Source organism: Ovis canadensis, chromosome 9 (assembly GCF_042477335.2).
Source record: "Ovis canadensis isolate MfBH-ARS-UI-01 breed Bighorn chromosome 9, ARS-UI_OviCan_v2, whole genome shotgun sequence".
NCBI lineage: Eukaryota > Metazoa > Chordata > Mammalia > Artiodactyla > Bovidae > Ovis > Ovis canadensis.
Window position 1 is genome coordinate 51115085 of NC_091253.1, and position 23467 is coordinate 51138551.

General features: G+C 39.7%; 1 protein-coding gene across 2 annotated transcripts in view; it reads right to left on the reverse strand.

Moving 5' to 3' along the window:
* Positions 1–23467, reverse strand: part of TTPA (alpha tocopherol transfer protein) — a 30116-nt gene that overhangs the window by 2742 nt on the left and 3907 nt on the right. The window contains exons 2-4 of one of the 2 annotated variants that reach the window (XM_069600096.1): positions 7701–7854; positions 5231–5424; positions 2712–2822 (exon numbers count right to left, since the gene is read on the reverse strand). In XM_069600096.1, the coding sequence (XP_069456197.1) occupies positions 2712–2822; positions 5231–5424; positions 7701–7854 (459 nt within the window). The remainder of the gene's footprint in view (positions 1–2711; positions 2823–5230; positions 5425–7700; positions 7855–23467) is intronic. The other variant, XM_069600097.1, reaches the window with a different exon arrangement.

Sequence of the window (23467 nt, forward strand, 5' to 3'; positions counted from 1 at the left end):
AAACAAAAGAATAACTTTTAGAAATTATACCTTCTGTTCCCTACTAAGGTATTGGTGATTCTTAGCAAAAGATGGAATATCCTGAAATAGTTCTGTAGATGATAAAAGTGTATTTCTTTTTATTAGTTCTTATCAAAAGCATACCTCTGAGCACACAACTAGGTATGTGGGGAATAATTTATGTGGTACAGTTGACATATAGTCTTGGCTAATAAAAAATTAAGAGAAATTATGATGGTTGAGAACTTAAATTTTCAAACATTTTAAACTATATAAATTCATCATATAATGTCCTGAAGTTAAAGGCTTGGAACCTTTGATTAAAAGCACATCTTGTTACAAATATATAAACAACCTTTACTCATCTGCTAGGGTTCATGTTTGTAAATTCAATCTGCTAACAAGCACCTACTATGTGCTAGGGTTGAGGCTTCCCTGGTGGCTCAGATGGTAAAGAATCTGCCTGCGATATGGGAGACCTGGATTCAATCTCTGGATCGGGAAGTTCCCCTCAAGAAGGGAATGGCTCTCCACTCCAGTGTTCTTGCCTGGCAAGTTTCATAGACAGAGGAGCCTGGTGGGCCACAGTCCAGGGGGTCACAAAGAAAAGCACATGACTGAGCAACTAAGACTTCCTCTTTCACTTCATGTGCTAGGATACAAAGACTGAAAGATGAATGAAATAAGTTTCTTGTACTCAGGAACCTCACAGTCCCAATTCTTGATTTTTTCAGAAATGTTTAATTAAAAATTCTACTATCTCTTCAAGGAAGAGGAAATAAGATCATTCATAGAGTATTGCCAAAACATTTAAAGGGAGAAAGTGGCAAGATTTGGTCTTCCTCACCCTCCTCATTTTGGAAAATCTGTTTCATGACAATTAACTTCCACTGAAATGCTCCACTTAACTTCTCAATTTTAAATTTTTCTTCTTTTCTTGCTCATGTTCTCCTGTTTATTAGGTTCAATTTATTGCTATATCTTGGGATTTTTGTGATCCAAAATATAACCCAAAATAGAAATACTTATTTTTATGTCTTTCAGAGTTCAACAGAGATGGTCAGCTATTATCAAACTATATTGGAGAGAGGAAAAAATGAACAAAAATTGACTTTTATAAAAATGAAAGAATAGGGGTGGTGCTTCTTAAATGCAGACAGAAATAACTACTGAAAAACCTCAAATGAAGCTCTACGGTCATAATTTTCTGAGAAGATGCAAGATAATACATTTTCAGAATCTGAAAGAATATATTTTCTAAAATTGCAAATATGTTATTACATTATCAGTACTAATATTTAAATAATTTTTGAGATTTAAATCATCAAAGCCTTTAAAACCTGTGTCCTTACATTAGATGTTGCCAACATTTGTCTAAATATTATGCTCTAAAAATTATCCTTTAAGGGAATTCCTTGGAGAGGTCCAGTGGTTATACCCTGAACTTCCACTGGAGAGGGTACAGGTTTGATCCCTTGTTGGAGAACGAAGATCCTGCAAGCCATGTGGCATGGCCAAAAAAAAAAATTATCCTTTACAGATTCATGCAGAAGAATGGTTGCCATTTTGGGGAACTCAGATTCTATTGTCAACACTTGAAAAATTCCAAGTGATATCACCTGAGATAAGAGTCCACAAGATAGGTAATAAAACATGACATTAAGTCACATACTTTGGGTACTGTGGTTTTTAGTTACACATGTCTAATGTAAGTACTTTTATTATTTACATAGATAATGCATTCACATGACTAGAAATCAAAACAAGATAAAAGACAGCAAGACAGTGTCTTGCTCCCAACCCTAACTTCATCCACTCCATCCATAACTCACCTCTGTTCTACACAGAGTAAACAATTTGGTTGTTGTATATCCTTTTTGAGGATAACTTTTATGCAAATATAACTGTAGATTCTGATGTATTCCCTTTTTATACAAAAGGTAGTATAACATAAACACTATTCTGCATGTTTTTATTCCACTTCCCAATACATCCTGCAAATCTTACTGTGTTCCATTGTGTAGGTGTATCATAGCTTATTTAACCAGTTCCCTCATGATACACTTGATAGTTTCCAATCTTTTGCTACAATGAATAGTATATATAGTTTTGTTATGAGCGCATATTTGTTGTTGTTGTTTTATTGCTAAGCAGTGTCTGACTCTTTGCAACCTCATGGACTGTAGTCCACCAGGCTCCTCTGTCCATGGGATTTCCCAGGCAAGAATACTGGAGTGTGTTGCCCTGCCCTCCTCCAGGGGATCTTCCTGACCCAGGTATCAAACCAGTGTCTCTTGCATTAGCCTGTGAATTCTTTACCATCTGAGCCACTAGGGAAGCCCCATGAGTGTATCTTTGGAAAAAATCTCAGAAATGTGAACGTTATAATTTTTATAACTATGGCCACACTGCCCCCTATAGGCAATATATCATTTTGCAGTCTCACCAACCATGTATGCTGCTGCGGCTAAGTCGCTTCAGTCGTATCCGACTCTGTGCGACCCCATAGACGGTGAGATCCGATATTTGATTTTTTTTTAATTAAGAAGAAAATTTTATTTATAAAAGTAGTTGGATTATTAAATATTCAAAACATTTGGATGATGCTCTGTGTGTGTCAGGGGAAGGGTGGAAATAAGAGAGCTATTCTTAAATTTAAAAAGGAGTGGAACGTTTCATAAAGAATAGTGATTTGAGAGTGTTTTACTCACCCGTTCCTTAATTTTTTCAGTCAGAAATGGTTTAATCATGGAAAAAACAGCATGGAAAATTATTGGCTCATTTATCAAATGGATACCACGAACTTTTAATGGAAAGGAATCCTTTTGAAAATAAAGAAAACGGCTTGTTAATAACAAAACATAAATCAATATGTAATCCTATCAACAAACCCCTGCTTTGAACACTTGCTAAATGTACAGAAATACCTAAAGTGTGATTTTATTTTCAAAATTATGCCATCAACACAATAGCCTGCTTTATAGTTCGCTGTCCCTAGAGTAAGAAAAGGTTTCACCATGTAGCTTAGGCAAAGTATTTAAAGAAATACATGCATATTTCATAAATAAGACACAGAAAATATCTCCCCCAATCACATATAAATGTGCTTTTGAAAAATCAGTGCGTTTGTATATTTATATTTAACTTTTCCCTTCAAATTTTTATTTTGAGGAAAAAAAAGTTTCCTTCAAAAGAAAAGTACAATAAACATACACTTAGAATTTTTTTTTCACTTTTAAACTTTTAACATAGGTATAAGTCTTTCATATCAAAGTAATATTGGCTTTTTTCTAAGGTTAAAAAGTTAAGAATTGAAAGGAAAACATTATCAATAGTTTCCCTAACCAAAGACGAGTTGTTAATTTTTTCCTGCCAAGGTTCTTTTATGCAAAATTCTTTTCTTTTTTTTTTTTCAACACACAGCTTTTAGAGATGTGTTACCAAATTGTCACTTTTCCTTTCAGGTTCTTTCTATGAATAATTTTATTTTAAACATAATTGCCATTATGCTCTCTAAATAATTTGCACCTTGTTTTGTTTCACTGACATAACACAATTTTTGTAAACATAGTGGGTTTTAAATATTGAAGCCATAGTCTATCAAGTCGCTGTATCATCATCTAAGTAATCCTTTTCCTATTCCTGGATAAATAAGCTGTTTCTAATTTTCTTCTATAAAAATGAGTGCTATAGTAATGGTCTTTAGATACAAAAGAAATGATGTTTATAAGTACAGTTTTTATGTCCAGATATCCTGGATTGGAATCCTTGTTTCACTGCTGACAAAATATGTATGTTTGGGCATTGCTATGTCATCTCTCTGACATAGTAAATTAATGTGTAAAATGGAAAAAAATAGTCATATGTCATAAGCTTTTGGTGTAGCCATTAAACGGTAATGCATTTAAAAAATTCAGTAATGTATCCAGCACAGAGTAAACTATCACTATTATATACAAAGTATTTGCTATATTTAAGATTATTCCTTGGCTAGGTTTCCACAGTAGGATTACTGTGTCAAAGATGATGGCCATTTTTAAGACTTATTTTTTTCTGGAAAGAACTGTTCAATCTATGCCAACCAAACCTATATGATACTGTGTTGTATATTATCATTGTTATCAATATTATTTTTTGAGACAATTTTTAATTTAGGAACAAAATTTTAATGACAGATAAACTCATCACATTCTTGTTTAAATGTATGAATTCTGTGGTTTGAAATTTTGAACATATTTTCACTCTGTTGCAACATTCTTTCTTTTTGAAATAATAATTTTACTTCCTCTTACCATTTTTGAATTCTATGTATCTCTTCTAAAATTTTATTTAATCTTCTAATAAATGTACTTGTGTGTGTGATTGTGTTCAGTTGCTGAGTCTTGTCTGACTCTTTGCAGCTCCATGGACTATATAGCTCACCAGGTTCCTCTGTCCATGGGATTTCCCAGGTAAGAATACTGGAGTGAGGTACCACATCCTACTCCAGGGGATCTTCCTGATGCAGGGATTGAACCTGAGTCTCTTGGGTCTCCTACATTGGCAGAAAGATTCTTTACCACTAGCATCACCTGGGAAGCCCAATAAAAGGAGTGGATTGCCATGCCCTCCTCCAGGAGACCTTGCCAACCCAGGGATCAAACCCAGGTCTCCTGCATTACTGTCTGAGCCACCAGTGAAGCTCACAAATACTGGAGTGTGTAGTCTATCCCTTCGCCAGGGATCTTTCTGACCCAGGAATTGAACAAGGGTCTCCTGCACTGCAGGTGGATTCCTTACCAGCTGAGGTACCAAGGAAGCCCAATAAATATACTATCCCTTCTCTTTAACACACAACTAAATTTATATCTAATATTTGGAAGTATTATCCTGAAGACAGTACCTTGGACAGCAAGGAGATCAAACCAGTCAATCCTGAAGGAAATCAACCCTGAATATTCATTGGAAGGACCGATGCTGAAGTTGGAACTCCAATATTTTAGCCACCTGATGTGAAGAGCTGACTCGTTGGAAAAGACTGTGATGCTGGGAAAGGTCGAAGGCAGGAGGAGAAGGGGATGACAGAGGATGAGATGGTTGGACGGCATCACCAACTCAATGGACATGAGAGCAAACTCCAGGAGACAGTGAAGACAGGAAAGCCTGGTGTGCTGCAGTTCATGAGGTCACAGAGCGTTGGACACAACTGAGCAACGGAACAAAAACAATCCTGAACAGACTACGCACTTACTGTGAGAACAGCAGCAATCTTCTTGGCTACAGAGGGGGTAATTTGAAAGGCATGAGCAAACTGCCAGCCTTCCAAATCAAAGACAGCCTTGATTCCATTCCGCTGTGTCTCTACCTCCTGGACAATAAGCTCCGACGTGATGAGACTCACACGAAATGCATCATAAGCTGTGAAAACTTTAGGGTCCCAGTGCGCTGAAAAAAAAAAAAGTAAAAACTCATATCTCAGCACTGTCTGAAGAATAAAGAATCAGAAAGATTTACAGAAGGAAATGGATTCCTTTTAGATTCAAAGATCAATAGAAATAATACATATACGAAGATCATGAATAGAATAACAGATCAAATTGGTGGTCTAAGAACATAAGCCTGCTTTTCCCTCCCTCCCTCAAACCCCTAGTAAAAAACAGATTCTTTCAATTTCCCTGGTGGTCTAGTGGTTAGGGCTTTGCCTTCCAGTGTAGCAGGGGAGGGTTCAATCCCTGGGAGCTAATATCCCACATGCCCTGGGGTCCAAAAACCAAAACATAAAACAGAAACCATATTGTAACAAATTCAACAAAGACTTTTTTAAAAAAAAAGTGAAAGTGTTAGTCACTCAGTTGTGTCCTACATTTTGTGACCCCCATGGACTATAGCCCGCCAGGCTCCTCTGTCCATGGGATTCTCCAGGCAAGAATACTGGAGTGGATTGCCATGCCCTCCTCCAACGGATCTTCCCGACCCAGGGATCAAACTTGGCTCTCTTGCATTGCAGGCAGATTCTTTACTGTCAGAGCCACCAGGGAAGCCCTAGGCTATTATATAAGAGGCTATTATGAAAAAGAATCAGTTGAGATCTTGGAAATAAAATGACAATTCGAGCAAATCTCTGTTAATAGGACAACTGTCAGAAAACACGCAGCCAACAAGTGAATAAGGGTCTGGAATATCGAGGTGAGAAATTCTCTCAGTTTCAGCATAGGAGAGCTAGAAGTCAGCATGTATGAATAAAAAGGTAAGAGACAGGCAGCTAGATACAGAGGTTTCAAAATCCAACTCATCAGAGTTCTGGTAATAGGCAACAGAGGGGAAAGGAAAATTCTTCCAGAGCTGCAAAAAGATGCAAATCTTCAGATTAAAAGTTTGGTGCCATACCTAACAAGATGAAGGGAGGAAAAAGATTTTTGACTAAGGAAAGGTAAAATTCTAAAAATACCCAAGTTTCTGGCTTAGACAATCAGGTAGAATGGTGGTACCATTTGTTGAGATATACTGGAAGAGAAATGGTTGGGGAAGGAAAGATTATAGGCAGTTTTGAACACATTAAAATAGTGCTGGTGAAATGTCCAGGCGGATACAGTTGAGACAGGGAACTGGTTGTCTGGAGGATTGAGAAACAAAGAGAGGATGGGCTGAAGATATAAATCTCAGGGATTTTGTGGTTATATATAGGCCTATGGCAGTGATTATTGTGGACTTAACATTTCTCTCTGTTGTAGTACAGAGATATATAGATAAGAAGAGGAGGCTGGAGCCAATATCTAAAAGAATTTCAGAATCTGAAGTAGAATATGTAGTGCCAGTGAAGGAGACTAAGAATAAACAGTTAAGTTGGAAGAAAACACCAGGAGACTGTGGTATCAGAGAGGAAGAGGTTTGCTGGGAAAAGATGATCACTGATGATTTGCTAAGGTCATTTCAGCAGAAAGATGGGAGTGAAACCAGTGCAGGGGATGTTGAGAGGAGCTATGAGAAAATGTGAATGGTGAACATGACTAACTTAAAAAGTGTGGCTGAGAATGGGAAGTGTGGGGAGGTGGCTGAGTTGGAGGCCAAAGGGTCTCATGGGATTGAGGAGGGAATTCTGGCTGACCCTAACAGATTTAGATGTCAATGGGTAGTGTGTAATAGCATGGGAAATTATGAAGGCAAAGAAACAGAAGCAATAATCAGAGGTATTCCTAGGAAGGCACAATGGGATTGCTCTTTGCTTTTACAATTTGTTTATTTATTTATTTGGCTATGCTGAGTGTTTGTTGCTGCTTGGGCTTTTCTGCACTTGTGGTGAGTGGGGGCTGCTCCCTAGTTGCGGTGTGTGGGCTTCTCCCTATGGTGGCTTCTCTTGTTGCTGAGCACAGGCTCTAGAGCCTTTTGGATTCAGTAACTGGGACACCACATAAGCTCAGTAGTTGCATCTCCCGGACTTTAGGAGCACAGGTTCAGTAGTTGTGGCATATGGACTTAGTTGCTCCAAGGCATGTAGAATCTTCCCAGACCAGGGAAGACCCTGTCTCCTGAATTAGCCGGCAGATTCTTTGCCTCTGAGCCACCAAGAGAGCCCTGCTTAATGACTTAATGACCTAATGACTAAGTGACAACAACAAAACCCAAGTTAAAAGTTAAAAAGCCAAACTCTTAAATATGAACTCATGGAAGCTTCTGACATGGCAGTCAAGAGAAATAGAAAAGAGGAGGCGTGTGTGACTTACCAATTCTGTAGATCAGAACTTTGCTGCCGGTGGGGTCTCGGGCTCTCAGGACACCGACATAGCCCGCCTTCAGGAGGCCAAGGATGCTTCTAGGGTGGAGATCTGCACTTATTTCTGGACATTCTGCTCTCCACTTAAAATAGTTTTTAAGTAACTAAAAAATAAAATACAAATTGTTTACAGATAGCATACACGGTAAGCCTTTTATAAGAGTGATGGGAAAGTCTTGGCATCATGTAGGGCCCTTGCCAAGCTAATAGAACTCTAGATCACAAAATCTATTATGACAGGATTTTAACCTGGAGTATTTATTTAGCTGCAAAAACTAAAAGTACTCTTCATCCAAGATTTTGGATGATAGGAATTAGTCACAAACTCAAAGTAGAGGGATTTTTATGTGACCTCCAGCTTTCCCCCTGCCCAGCATGGAAGCCTGGACATTTCTCCACACTTCAGGGCTGGGAGGAATTTTTTTTTTTTTTTTTTTTGGCCACGTTACATGGCTTCTGGGATGTCAGTTCCCCAACCAGGCATTGAACCCAGGCCCTCGGCAGTGAAAGTGTGCAGTCCCAACATGAACAGTATGAAAAGGCAAAATGATAGGATACCAAAAGAGGAACTCCCCAGGTCATTAGGTGCCCAATATGCTACTGGAGATCAGTGGAGAAATAACTAAAGAAAGAATGAAGGGATGGAGCCAAAGCAAAAACAATACCCAGTTGTGGATGTCACTGGTGATAAAAGCAAGATCTGATGCTGTAAAGAGCAATATTGCATAGGAACCTGGAATGTCAGGTCCATGAATCAAGGCAAATTGGAAGTGGTCAAACAAGAGATGGCAAGGGTGAACGTCGACATTCTAGGAATCAGTGAACTAAAATGGACTGGAATGGGTGAATTTAACTCAGATGACTATTATATCTACTACTGTGGGCAGGAATCCCTCAGAAGAAATGGAGTAGCCATCATGGTCAACAAAAGAGTCCGAAATGCAGTACTTGGATGCAATCTCAGACAGAATGATCTCTGTTCATCTCCAAGGCAAACCATTCAATATCACAGTTATCCAAGTCTATGCCCCAACCAGTAATGCTGAAGAAACTGAAGTTGAACGGTTTTATGAAGACCTACAAGACCTTGTAGAACTAACACCCAAAACAGATGTCCTTTTCATTATAGGGGACTGGAATGCAAAAGTAGGAAGTCAAGAAACACCAGGAATAACAGGCAAATTTGGCCTTGGAATGCGGAATGAAGCAGGGCAAAGACTAATAGAGTTTCGCCAAGAAAATGCACTGGTCATAGCAAACACCCTCTTCCAACAACACAAGAGAAGACTCTACACATGGACACCACCAGATGGTCAACACCGAAATCAGATTGATGACATTCTTTGCAGCCAAAGATGGAGAAGCTCTATACAGTCAACAAAAACAAGACCAGGAGCTGACTGTGGCTCAGATCATAAACTCCTTATTACCAAATTCAGACTCAAATTGAAGAAAGTAGGGAAAACTGCTAGACCATTCAGGTATGACCTAAATCAAATCCCTTATGATTATACAGTGGAAGTGAGAAATAGATTTAAGGGACTAGATCTGATAGAGTGCCTGATGAACTATGGAATGAGGTTCGTGACATTGTACAGGAGACAGGGATCAAGACCATCCCTATGGAAAAGAAATGCAAAAAAGCAAAATGGCTGTCTGGGGAGGCCTTACAAATAGCTGTGAAAAGAAGAGAGGCGAAAAGGAAAGATATAAGCATCTGAATGCAGAGTTCCAAAGAATAGCAAGAAGGGATAAGAAAGCCTTCTTCAGTGATCAATGCAAAGAAATAGAGGAAAACAACAGAATGGGAAAGACTAGAGATCTCTTCAAGAAAATTAGAGATACCAAGGGAAAATTTCATACAAAGATGGGCTCGATAAAGGACAGAAATGGTATGGACCTAACAGAAGCAGAAGATATTAAGAAGAGGTAGCAAGAATACATGGAAGAACTGTACAAAAAAGATCTTCACGACCCAGATAATCATGATGATGTGATCACTAATCTAGAGCCAGACATCTTGGAATGTGAAGTCAAGTGGGCCTTAGAAAGCATCACTATGAACAAAGCTAGTGGAGGTGATGGAATTCCAGTTGAGCTGTTTCAAACCCTGAAAGATGATGCTGTGAAAGTGCTGTACTCAATATGAAAGCAAATTTAGAAAACTCAGCAGTGGCCACAGGACTGGAAAAGGTCAGTTTTCATTCCAATTCCAAAGAAAGGCAATGCCAAAGAATGCTCAAACTGCCACACAATTGCACTCATCTCACATGCTAGTAAAGTAATGCTCAAAATTCTCCAAGCCAGGCTTCAGCAATACCTGAACCGTGAACTCCCTGATGTTCAAGCTGGATTTAGAAAAGGCAGAGGAACCAGAGATCAAATTGCCAACATCCACTGGATCATGGAAAAAGCAAGAGAGTTCCAGAAAAACATCTATTTCTGCTTTACTGACTATGTCAAAGCCTTTGACTGTGTGGACCACATTAAACTGTGGAAAATTCTGAAAGAGATGGGAATACCAGACCACCTAACCTGCCTCTTGAGAAATCTGTATGCACGTCAGGAAGCAACAGTTAGAACTGCACATGGAACAACAGACTGGTTCCAAATAGGAAAAGGAGTACATCAAGGTTGTATATTGTCACTCTGCTTATTTAACTTCTATGCAGAGTACATCATGAGAAATGCTGGACTGGAAGAAACACAAGCTGGAATCAAGATTGTCTGGAGAAATATCAATAACCTCAGATATGCAGATGACACTACCCTTATGGCAGAAAGTGAAGAGGAACTAAAATGCCTCTTGATGAAAGTGAAAGAGGAGAGCGAAAAAGTTGGCTTAAAGCTCAACATTCAGAAAACGAAGATCATGGCAGCCGGTCCCATCACTTCATGGGAAATAGATGGGGAAACAGTAGAAACAGTGTCAGACTTTATTTTGGGGGGCTCCAAAATCACTGCAGATGGTGACTGCAGCCATGAAATTAAAAGACGCTTACTGCTTGGAAGAAAAGTTATGACCAACCTAGATAGCATATTCAAAAGCAGAGACATTACTTTGCCAACTAAGGTCCGTCTAGTCAAGGCTATGGTTTTTCCTGTGGTCATGTATGGATGTGAGAGTTGGACTGTGAAGAAGGCTGAGCACCAAAGAATTGATGCTTTTGAACTGTGGTGTTGGAGAAGACTCTTGAGAGTCCCTTGGACTGCAAGGAAATCCAACCAGTCCATTCTGAAGGAGATCAACCCTGGGATTTCTTTGGAAGGAATGATGCTAAAGCTGCAGCTCCCAGTACTTTGGCCACCTCATGTGAAGAGTTGACTCATTGGAAAAGACTCTGATGCTGGGAGGGATTGGGGGCAGGAGGAGAAGGGGACGACAGAGGATGAGATGGCTGAATGGCATCATGGACTCAATGGATGTGAGTCTGAGTGAGCTCCGGGAGTTGGTGATGGACAGGGAGGCCTGGCGTGCTGCGATTCATTGGGTCACGAGGAGCTGGACATGAGTGAACGACTGAACTGAACTGAACTGATGGTAAAGAGACTCCCAAAGACAGCTGTCAACGATGCCTTCCTTTGGGGACTTCCCTGGTGGTCCACTGGTTAAGACTTCCTGCTTCCAGTGCAGGCGGCTCGGGTTTGATCCCTGGTAGGGAACTAATCTCACAAGCTGCATGGTACAGTCAAAAATAAATAAATAAATATTTTAAAGTGCCCTCCATCCAGTGTACATATGTCCCAATTCCACCAGGTAGTGGAGTCCATTGATTCCTTCCTCTGGAAGCTGAGCTGGCCTCTCATCTCCCTTTGACAGAAGTGACACTGTGCTAGGGTAAGAAGCCTCTTTTTTTGCTTTTTGGGATCCAGACACCACGTGCATACATGCTAAGTCATTTTAGTCATGCCTAACTCTTTGCAACCCCATGGACTGTAGCCTGCCAGGCGCTTCTGTCCATGGGATTTCCTAGGCAAGAATACCAGAATGGGTTGCCATTTGCTCCTCCAGGGAATCTTCCTGACCCAAGGATCAAACCAGAGTCTGCTACGTCTGTCTTTTGCATTGTTGCGGGGGCGAGGCGGGGGGCAAGATTTTTTACCACTACTGCCACCTGGGATGTCCATTGTGGAGAATACTTACCTCAAATTACACTTTTAAAATGTACTATATTTCAATAGATCTCTTCATGATTTTCAGTTTTTCTAAAATGACAATATATTTGTTTTGAGTTTAAAGAGATCTATTAGCAATGTGGAACCAAAGTTCAGATCATAGGAAAGGACAAATTTTGCTTCTGAGTCATTGGAATAAACATGATAACTGTATTCACAAAGTAGCAATGATCTGGAGGAGAACCTACAAGTTTAAAAAAACCAAGCCTTGGGGGGATGTCAATGGCTGGGAATGGCTGGAGGAAAAGAGAATCTGGTTGCACCACAGGAGAACTGGTGCCATGATGCATAGACGGGAGGGAAATGGCATCTGTTTTGCTCTGCTTCTCTGTTTCCCTCTCTTTCTTTCTCTCACTCTGTCATGTTTGTATTTAATAAACTTGCCTTAATGTTACTAAGAGTTAAATGCAACAGAGAGGTTAGAAAGGAAAAAAATCAGTAAATTTGCCAACAAAGAAATAATTGGTGACCTAAAAAGCAGTTTCCAAATGCAGCAAGAACAAAAGACACATTGTAGATCCTAATGCATTCATTCTATGCACCAGATGAATTTCGCTTCCTCCTTCTGTCTTAGTGGGCATGGGAATAAGTGTTAATAGCATCTTCAATGTTCATCACTTTTTTGATACTTCCCTCGGATGTAAAAATAGTTCTTTAAACTTTGACTCGAGCAAAACACAAGAAGCACCATAGGAGCGCCAATAAAGAAATAACAATTTTAACTTCCCTGGTGATACAGTGGATAGGAATCCACCTGCCAGTGTAGGGGACACAGGTTTGATCCCTGGTCTGGGAAGATTCTGCATGCCATGGAGCAACTAAGCCCAGGAGCCACAACTACTGAGCCCTCATGCTGCAAATACTGACGCCCATGCACCTAGAGCCCATGCTCCATGAGAGAAAGCACCTCAAAGAGAAGCCCAAGCCCCACAAAGAAGCGTAGGCCTCACCTACCGCAACTAGAGAAAGCCCGCAGGTAGCAACAGAGATGCGGCAGAGCCAAAAATAAAGTAATACTTTTAAAAAAAATGTTCATTTTCCCATGGGAAAATAAAAAATTATAGCTTTATTAAAAGGGATCTTTCGAGTAAGAGAGCTGGGTTCTTCGGCTCATTGATCTCTGCAGAATTCTGGGCACTCAGGAAATAGGTACATGTATTGAGTGAAAGAATAAATAAATATATGATTAAAGCAGATGTGTTGGAAGATGTACAAATTACCCTCATACTTTTGACAATTTTTGCAAACTGAGAGCTCTACTTCCTGGATATTTGATTAATTACCTTTTCACTGATAAATTCAAAGGTCCAGCTTACATAAATAAATTACGTAAAATTATGTAAACTGCTACTCAGCAGTTATCCAACAAACAACATAAAGTCCACAGCAACAAAAAAACCACATGCAAGTGAATATGCATTCCCCAAAGGCACCTGTTTTGTACCACCATTAGCAATAAATAAGATAAAAAGTTATAGCTTATCTTAGCCATGCTTCATAACAGAGTACATACTTTCAAATAAAGTTACAACCATCTTTGTGCCACTTTTCCAGGATTTAACTGCATCATTTCAATTCTTGCTCATGACCATTCTGAGAGGTAACTATGGTTACCCCATATTGTGGGTAGGAAAACTAAAGTTCGAAGAAATTACACATTAATGGGAGGGCAGTAACTATCAGGAGCAGAGTGGAGACTGAAACTGACTCTTGATAAGGTAAACTTTACAAAAGAAGCTGTATTTAGCAGGCAGCCCTAAGATGGCAGAGGAATATGACAGGGAGACCACTTTCTCCCCCACAAATTCTTCAAAAGATCATTTGAAGACTGAGCAAATTCTACAAAACAACTTCTGAATGCTGGCAGAGGACACCAGGCACCCAGAAAGGCAGCCCATTGTCTTTGAAAGGAGGTAGGACAAAATATAAAAGATAAAAAGAAAGACAAAAGAGTTAGGAATGGAGACCCATCGTGGGGAGGGAGTCATGAAAGAGAAGTTTCCAAACACCAGGAAACCCTCTCACTGGCGGGGAGTTTTGGCATCTCAGAGGGCAACACAAGTGGGAGGAGAAAATAAATAAATAATACCCACAGATTACACACCTAACCATAAGCCCAGTGGAGAAGTAGCCCAGAGGCTCGCATCAGCCACCAGCAAGCAGGGACTGGACAGGGAGGCGTGGACTGCATTCCTTAGAGATAGGACCAGGCCTGAATGCCCTGAGGACAATCTGAGGGAGCTAACTGTGATAGCAATCCAAACTGTGGGATAGCCAGAGAGAGAAAAAAAGGAAAAGAGAGAGAGAGCAGTTTCCTGCAAAAAGCTCTAACCTAAGGCACTGTTGGGCTCGCTCACAGAACAAAGGACTGAGCCAATACCAGAGGAGAGCTAGCCAGCTGCAGACTGGCCCATCCCTGTTGGAAGGCAGAGAGGCAGGCAAGCGACAGCCAGAGCCGGAAGGCAACGGGCAATCTTGGCCCCAGAGACGGCATCCTCTAGCAAACAGTGAGCAGGCTCCCAAGTTGCTAACCAAGTCTTCCTGGGATCCCGGACGGTAGACATCTGCCAGGAGGGTCGCAGCCAGAGATCAGCTACCCAGAGGAGACACACGGCACACCTGAGATGGCGCTCCCGCTGCACACCCAGGAAACTGAGCGGCTGGGACAGGGGAGGTGATAAGATGCACTGCCCACCTGGGGAGTGTGTGCTCACTGAGCACCTGGTCACCTGAGCTGCTCAAACCTGGGAAGGGCTCAAAACCCAGGCCCGACCAAGTCTGTGCCTTTGTTGAGTACTCAAGAAGCTGAACCTGAGTGGCTTAGACCTGAGAAGTGCACGCAACCCAGGGCCCACTTTAGACAATTCCCCTGCAGAGCAACTTGGAGCCTGAGCAGTAGAGACAGGGAAAGCAAACACGCCGGGAGTGGGGGCAAACCCAGTGTGGCCCAGACACTGCAAGCACTCCCCACACACACCAGTGATATTTGTTTGCAGTGTTCCTCCCTCCCCACAGCACAACTGAACAAGTGAGCCTAAATAAGTGACCACCTTCGCCCCCTTGTGTCAGGGTTGAAATTAGACACTGAAGAGATTTGCAAACAGAAGAAGCCAAGATAAACAGAGGGAACCACTTTGGAAGTGACAGGTGCAACAGACTAAAACCCTGTAGTTAGCACAGACTACATTGGAAGGGGCATATAGACCTCAAGGAGAAGTATTAGCTGGAACAAGGAACTATCTGAAACTGAACTGACCCCACACTGCCAGTAACAGCTCCAGAGAAACTCCTAGATATTTTTTTACTATTATCATTTTTTTAATTTTTTAAGTCTTTTATTACTTCTTTATTTTTCATTTTAAAGCAAATTTCATATATATATTTTATAATTTTGTGATTTTGTTTTTTTTTTAATATGTATTTTTGAGAGTTTAATCTCTAAATTTTTAATTTTTGCTTTTTGGTATTTGTTATCAATTTTCAACCTTTAAGAATCAAATCTTCAGTACTCATTTTTACTTTGGAATGTGATTACTGGCCTGATTGCCCTCTCCCCATTTTGACTCTCCGTTTTTGCCCCAAGTCGCCTCTATCTCCTCCCTCCTGCTTCTCTTCTCTACCCAAATTTGTGAATCTCTTTGGGTATTCCAGGCTGTGGAGAATACTTAGGGAACTGATTACTGGCTGGATCTGTCTCTCTCCTTTTGGTTCCCCCTTTTATCCTGGCCACCCCTGTCTCCTTCCTCCCTCCTCTCTTCTCTGTGTAAATCTGTGAACATCTCTGAGGGATCCAGACTGTGGAGAGCACATAGGGAAGTGATTACTGGCTAGCTTGCTCTCTCCCCTTTTGACTCCACCTCTTCTCCTCCTGGTCACCTCTATCTCCCTCCTCCATGTAACTCTGTGAACCTCTCTGGGTGTCCCTCACTGTGGACAATCTTTTCTCTATTAACCTAGATGTTTTATCATTGGTGCTGTATGGATGGAGAAATCTTGAGGCTACTGTAAGAATAAGACTGAACCAGAGGAAGGAGGCTTAAGTTCAAAACTTGAGAACACCAGAAAACTCCTGACTCCAGGGAACATTAATCGACAAGAGCTCATCCAAAAGCCTCCATACCTGCTCTGAAACCAAGCTCTACCCAAGAGCCAACAAGTTCCAGAGCAAGACATACCACACTAATTCTCCAGCAACACAGGAACATAGCCCTGAGAATTAATATACAGGCTGCCCAAAGTCACACCAAACCCATAGACATCTCAAAACTCACTACTGGACACTTCATTGCACTCCAGAGAGAAGAGATCCAGCTCCACCCACCAGAACACTGACGCAAGATTCCCACCAGGAAACCATGACAAGCCACTCGTCCAACCCCACCCACAGGGAGGAACCTCCACAATAAAGAGGAAACATAAACTTCCAGCATACAGAAAGGCCACCTCAAACACAGCAATCCAAACAAGATGAAAAGGCAGAGAAATATTCAGCAAGTAAAGGAACATGATAAGTGCCCACCAAACCAAAGGAAAGAGGAGGAGATAGTGAGTCTACCTGAAAAAAAAATTCAGAATAATGATAATAAAAATGATCCAAAATCTTGAAAACAAAATGGAGTTACAGATAAATAGTCTGGAGTCAAAGATTGAGAAGATGCAAGAACAGTTTAACAAGGACCTAGAAGAAATAAAAAAGAGTCAATATATAGTAAATAATGCAATAACTGAGATAAAAAACACTCTGGAGGGAACCAACAGTAGAATAACTGAGGCAGAAGATAGGATAAGTGAGGTGGAAGATAGAAAGGTGGAAATAAATGAAGCAGAGAGGGAAAAAGAATTAAAAGAAATGAGGACAACCTCAGAGACCTCTGGGACAATGTCAAATGCCCCAACATTCGAATCATAGGAGTCCCAGAATAAGAAGACAAAAAGAAAGGCCATGAGAAAATACTTGAGGAGATAATAGTTGAAAACTTCCCTAAAATGGAGAAGGAAATAGCCACCCAAATCCAAGAAACCCAGAGAGTCCCAAACAGGATAAACCCAAGGTGAAACATCCCAAGACACATATTCATCAAACTAATGAAGATCAAACACAAAGAACAAATATTAAAAGCAGAAAGGGGAAAACAACAAATAACATAAGGATAACAGCTGATCTTTCAACAGAAACTCTTCAGGCCAGAAGGGAATGGCAGGGCATACTTGAAGTGTTGAAAGAAAAAAACCTACAACCCAGATTACTATATCCAGCAAAGATCTCATTCAAATATGAAGGAGAAATCAAAAGCTTTGCAGACAAGCAAAAGCTGAGAGAATTCAGCACCACCAAACCAGCTCTTCAATAAATGCTAAAGGATCTTCTCTAGACAGGAAACATAGAAAAGGTGTATAAACTCAAACCCAAAACAACAAAGTAAATGGCAACAGGATCATAGTTATCAATAATTACCTTAAATGTAAATGGGCTGAATGCTCCAACTAAAAGACAAAGACTGGCTGAACGGATACAAAAACAAGACCCTATATATGCTATCTACAAGAGACCCACCTCAAAATAAGGGACACATACAGACTGAAAGTGAAGGGCTGGAAAAAGAGATTTCACGCAAATAGAGACCAAAAGAAAGCAGGACCAGCAATACTCATATCAGATAAAATAGACTTTGAAATAAAGGTTGTGAAAAGAGACAAAGAAGGACACTACATAATGATCAAAGGATCAATCCAAGAAGAAGATATAACAATTATAAACATATATGCACCCAACACAGAAGCACTGCAATATGTAAGACAAATGCTAACAAGTAAGAAAGGGGAAATTAACAGTAACACAATAATAGTGGGAGACTTTAATACTCCACTCACACCTATGGACAGATCAACTAAACAGAAAATTAGCAAGGAAACACAAACTTTAAATGATACAATGGACCACTTTGACTTAATTGATATCTATAGGACATTTCACCCCAAAACAATGAATTTCACCTGTTTCTCAAGTGCACACGGAACCTTCTCCAGGATAGATCAAATCCTGGGCCATAAATCTAGCCTTGGTAAGTTCAAAAAAATTGAAATCATTCCAAGCATTGTTACTGATCACAATGCATTAAGATTAGATGTAAACTACAGGAAAAAAATATTAAAAATAGAAGCATATGGAGGCTAAACAACACGCGTCTGAATAACCAACAAATCACATAAGAAATTGAAAAAGAAATCAAAATACTCATAGAAATGAATTAAAATGAAAACACAACAATGTTTTGTTTTTCATTAAAGTGAAAACACAACAATAGGTCCCCAAACCTATGGGACTCAGTAAAAGCAGTGCTAAGGAGAAGGTTCATAGCAATACAACCTTACCTCAAGAAACAAGATAAAAATCAAATAAATAACCTAACTCTACACCTAAAGCAACTAGAAAAGGAAGAAATGAAGAACACCAGGGTTAGTAGAAGGAAAGAAATCATAAAAGTTAGGGCAGAAATAAATGAAAAAGAAACAAAGGAGACCATAGCAAAAATTAACAAAGCTAAAAGCTGGTTCTTTGAGAAGATAAATAAAATAGACAAACCATTAGCCAGACTCACCAAGAAAAAAAGGAAGAAAAATCAAATCAACAAAATCAGAAAAGAAAATGGAGAAATCACAATGGACAACACAGAAATACTAAGGTTCATAAGAGACTACCATCAGCAACTATATGCCAAAAAATGGACAAATTGGAAGAAATGGACAAATTCTTAGAAAAGTATAACTTTCCAAAACTGAACCAAGAAGAAATGGAAAATCTTAACAGACCCGTCACAAGCACAGAAATCAACTATACTCAGAACTATTCCAGCAACCAAAAGCCAGCACCAGATGGCTTCACAGCTGAATTCTACCAAAAATTTAGAGAAGAGCTAACACCTATCCTACTCAAACTCTTCCAGAAAATTGCTGCTGCTGCTGCTGCTAAGTCTTATCAGTCATGTCTGACGCTGTGCGACCCCATAGACGGCAGCCCATCAGGCTCCTCCGTCCCTGGGATTCTCCAGGCAAGAACACTGAAGTAGATTCCCATTTCCTTCTCCAATGCATGAAAGTGAAAAGTGAAAGTGAAATCGCTCAGTCGTGTCCGACTCTTAGCAACCCCATGGACTGTAGCCTACCAGGCTCCTCCACCCATGGGATTTCCCAGGCAAGAGTACTGGAGTGGGTTGCCATTGCCTTCTCTGCCAGAAAACTGCAGAGGAAGGTAAACTGCCAACCTCATTTATATGAAGCCACCATTACCCTAATACCAAAACCAGACAAAGATGCCACAAAAAAAGAAAACTACAGGCCAATATCACTGATGAATACAGATGCAAAAATCCTTAACAAAATTATAGGAAACAGAATCCAACAACATATTAAAAAGATTATATATCATGACCAAGTGGGCTTTATCCCAGGGATGAAAGGATTCTTTAATATCCACAAATCAATCAATGTGATACACCACATTAACAAATTGAAAAATAAAAACCATATGATTATCTCAATAGATGTAAAGAAAGCCTTTGACAAAATTCAACATCCATATATGATTGAAAAAAAAAAAAACCTCCAGAAAGCAGGAATAGAAGGAACATACTTCAAATTAATAAAAGCTATATATGACAAACCCACAGCAAACATTATCCTCAATGGTGAAAATTTGAAAGCATTTACCCTAAAGTCAGGAACAAGACAAGGGTGTACACTCTCACCACTACTATTCAACATAGTTTTGGAAGTTTTTGGCACAGCAGTCAGAGAAGAAAAAGAAATAAAAGGAATCCAGATTGGAAAAGAAAAATAAAACTCTCACTGTTTGCAGATGACATGATTCTCTATATAGAAAACCCTAAAGACTCCATCAGAAAATTACTAGAGCTAATCAATGAATATAGTAAAGTTTCAGGATATAAAATTAACACAGAGAAATCCCTTGCATTCCTATACAATAACAGTGAGAAAACAGAGAAATTAAGAAAACAATTCCATTCACCATTGCAACAAAAAGAATAAAATACTTAGGAATAAATCTACCTAAACAAACAAAAGACTTATATATAAACACTGATGAAAGAAATCAAAGAGGACACAAAGAGATGGAGAAATATACCATGTTTATGGATTGGAAGAATCAATATAGTGAAAATGAGTATACTACCCAAAGCAAACTATAGATTCAATGCAATCCCTATCAAGCTACCAACGGTATTTTTCAGAGAATTAGCACAAATAATTTCACAGTTTGTATGGAAATACAAAAAACTTTAAATGGCCAAAACAATCTTGAGAAAGAAGAATGGAACTGGAGGAATCAACTTGCGCTCCAGTCATCAAGACAGTATGGTACTGGCACAAAGACAGAAATATAGATCAATGGAACAAAATAGAAAGCCCAGAGATAAATCCACATGCCTATGGACACCTTATCTTTGACAAAGGAGGCAAGAATATACAATGGCGAAAAGACAATCCTTTAACAAGTGGTGCTGATCAACCACTTGTAAAAGAATGAAACTAGAACACTTCCTATCACCATACACAAAAATAAACTCAAGATGGATTAAAGATCTAAATGTAAGATCAGAAATGATAAAGCTCCTAGAGGAAAACATAGGCAAAACACTCTCTGACATAAATCATAGCAGGATCCTCTATGACCCAGCTCCCAGAGTAAAAGCAAAAATAAACAAATGGGACCTAATTAAACCTAAAAGCTTTTGCACAACGAAGGAAACTATAAGCAAGGTGAAAAGACAACTTTCAGAATGAGAGAAAATAATAGCAAACGAAGCAATTGACAAAGAATTAATCTCCAAAATAAACAAGCAGCTCCTGCAGCTCAATTCCAGAAAAATAAACCCAGTTAAAAAAATGGGCCAAAGAACTAAACAGACATTTCTCCAAAAAAAGACATGCAGATGGCTAACAGACGCATGAAAACATGCTCAACATCACTCATTATCAGAGAAATGCAAATCAAAAGCAGAATGAGGTACCATCTGACGCCAGTCAGAATGACTGCTATCAAAAAGTCTACAAACAATAAATGCTGGAGAGGGTGTGGAGAAAAGGGAAAACTGTTACACTATTGTTGGGAATCCAAACTAGTACGGACACTATGGCGAAGAGTGTGGAGATTCCTTAGAAAGCTGGAAATAGAACTACCATCAGTTCAGTTCAGTTGCTCAGTCGTGTCCAACTCTTTGCAATCCCATGAATCGCAGCACACCAGGCCTCCCTGTCCATTACCAACTCCCAGAGTTCACTCAAACTCATGAGCATCAAGTCGGTGATGCCATCCAGCCATCTCATCCTCTGTCGCCCCCTTCTCCTCCAGTCCCCAATCCCTCCCAGCATCAGGGTCTTTTCCAATGAGTCAACTCTTCACATGAGGTGGCCAAAGTATAGGGGTTTCAGCTTTAGCATAATTCCTTCCAATGAGCACCCAGAACCGGTCTCCTTTAGGATGGACAGGTTGGATCTCCTTGCAGTCCAAGGGACTCTCAAGAGTCTTCTCCAACACCACAGTTCAAAAGCATCAATTCCTCAGCGCTCAGCTTTCTTCACAGTCCAACTCTCACATCCATACATGACCACAGGAAAAACCATAGCCTTGACTAGATGGACCTTTTTTGGCAAAGTAATGTCTCTGCTTTTGAATATGCTATCTAGGTTGGTCAAAACTTTTCTTCCAAGGAGTAAGCGTCTTTTAATATCATGGCTGCAATCACCATCTGCAGTGGTTTTGGAGCCCAAAAAAATAAAGTCTGACACTGTTTCCACTGTTTCCCCATCCATTTGCCATGAACTGATGGGACTGCATGCCATGATCTTAGTTTTCTAGAAGTTGAACTTTAAGCCAACTTTTTGGCTCTCCTCTTTCACTTTCATCAGGGGCTCTTAAGTTCCTCTTCACTTTCTGCCATAAGGGTGGTGTCATCTGCATATCTGAGGTTATTGATATTTCTCCCAGCAACCTTGATTCCAGCTTGTGCTTCTTCCAGCCCAGCGTTTCTCATGATGTACTCTGCATAGAAGTTAAATAAGCCGGGTGACAATATACAGCCTTGATGTACTCCTTTTCCTATTTGGAACCAGTCTGTTGTTCCATGTCCAGTTCTAACTGTTGCTTCCTAGCCTGCATACAGATTTCTCAAGAGGCAGGTCAGATGGTCTGGTATTCCCATGTCTTTCAGAATTTTCCACAGTTTATTGTGATCCATACAATCAAAGGCTTTGGCATAGCCAATAAAGCAGAAATAGATGTTTTTCTGGAACTCTCTTGGTTTTCCATGATCCAGCGGATGTTGGCAATTTGATCTTTATACTAATGCATATATACTGCATTTAGAAAGATGGTAACAATTACCCTATATGCGAGACAGCAAAAGAGACACAGACATATAGGATAGTCTTTTGGACTCTGTGGGAGAGGCAAGGGTAGGATGATTTGAGAGAATAGCACTGAAACATGTATATTATCATATGTGAAACAGATCGCCAGTCCAGGTTCAATGCATGAGACAGGGTGCTCAGGGCTGGTACACCGGGATGACCATGAGGGATGGGGAGGGAGGTAGGAGGGGGGGTTCAGGATGGGGAACACATGTACACCCATGGCTGATTCATGCCAATGTAGGGCAAAAACCACTACAATACTGTAAAGTAGTTAGCCTCCAAGTAAAACAAATAAATTAATATTTTAAAATTAAATTTAGAAAAGAAGCTGCATTTAGTGGGAAATTAGTACGGAGAGTCAATGGAATTCTGAAAACTTTCAAGTCTTGGGAAAACTATAAAAATAATTAAAGAATAAAAAGTCATATCACATGGAACAAAAATATAAAGAGGAATATTCACTTGTGAAAGACAAGAATTCACAAGAATATACAAGACAGACAGAGGTTAACAGCCGGTTGTTTCAAAGACATGAGGCAAGTGTAGTGCTCTTAAGAGTACAGGATCCCCTGAGTTCAACTCAAGTTCAAATTCTTGCTCTACCACTCAACAGCTGTGATTCTGAACAGGTTACTTACTCTTTATGCCTCAGTTTATTCTAAAATAGGATAATAATGAGATAATCCACACAAATGCTACTCACTAAAGTAACTGGCACTCTAAAGTTATTAGCATTCTAAATAATCACTAATTTGTTATAACTTCAAATACAAAAACTAGAATAATGAAAAATTTCATTAAAACTTGTTTTCTTCAAACACTAAAACTGTACAGCTTTTGTATTTTAAATAAAGCAATGTGAACTGAATTAACTGCTTTTGTGGAGGAAAATGAAGAAATAGTTTCACACTCTAACCCTCTTTCCTTTCAAGTTGGCAGAAAAATAGGTCAAAGAGTTCACAGAAACTTGATTCCTTTCCAGTCAATTTGGACAAGGTCCAGTTAGCCAGTTCCTTAAGGACATGATGCAATGAAAACAATTCAGGAAAATAAATAATATGGGAAAAACATAACACAGAGGCAGGAGATAATTTTATTTCATCTTCTATT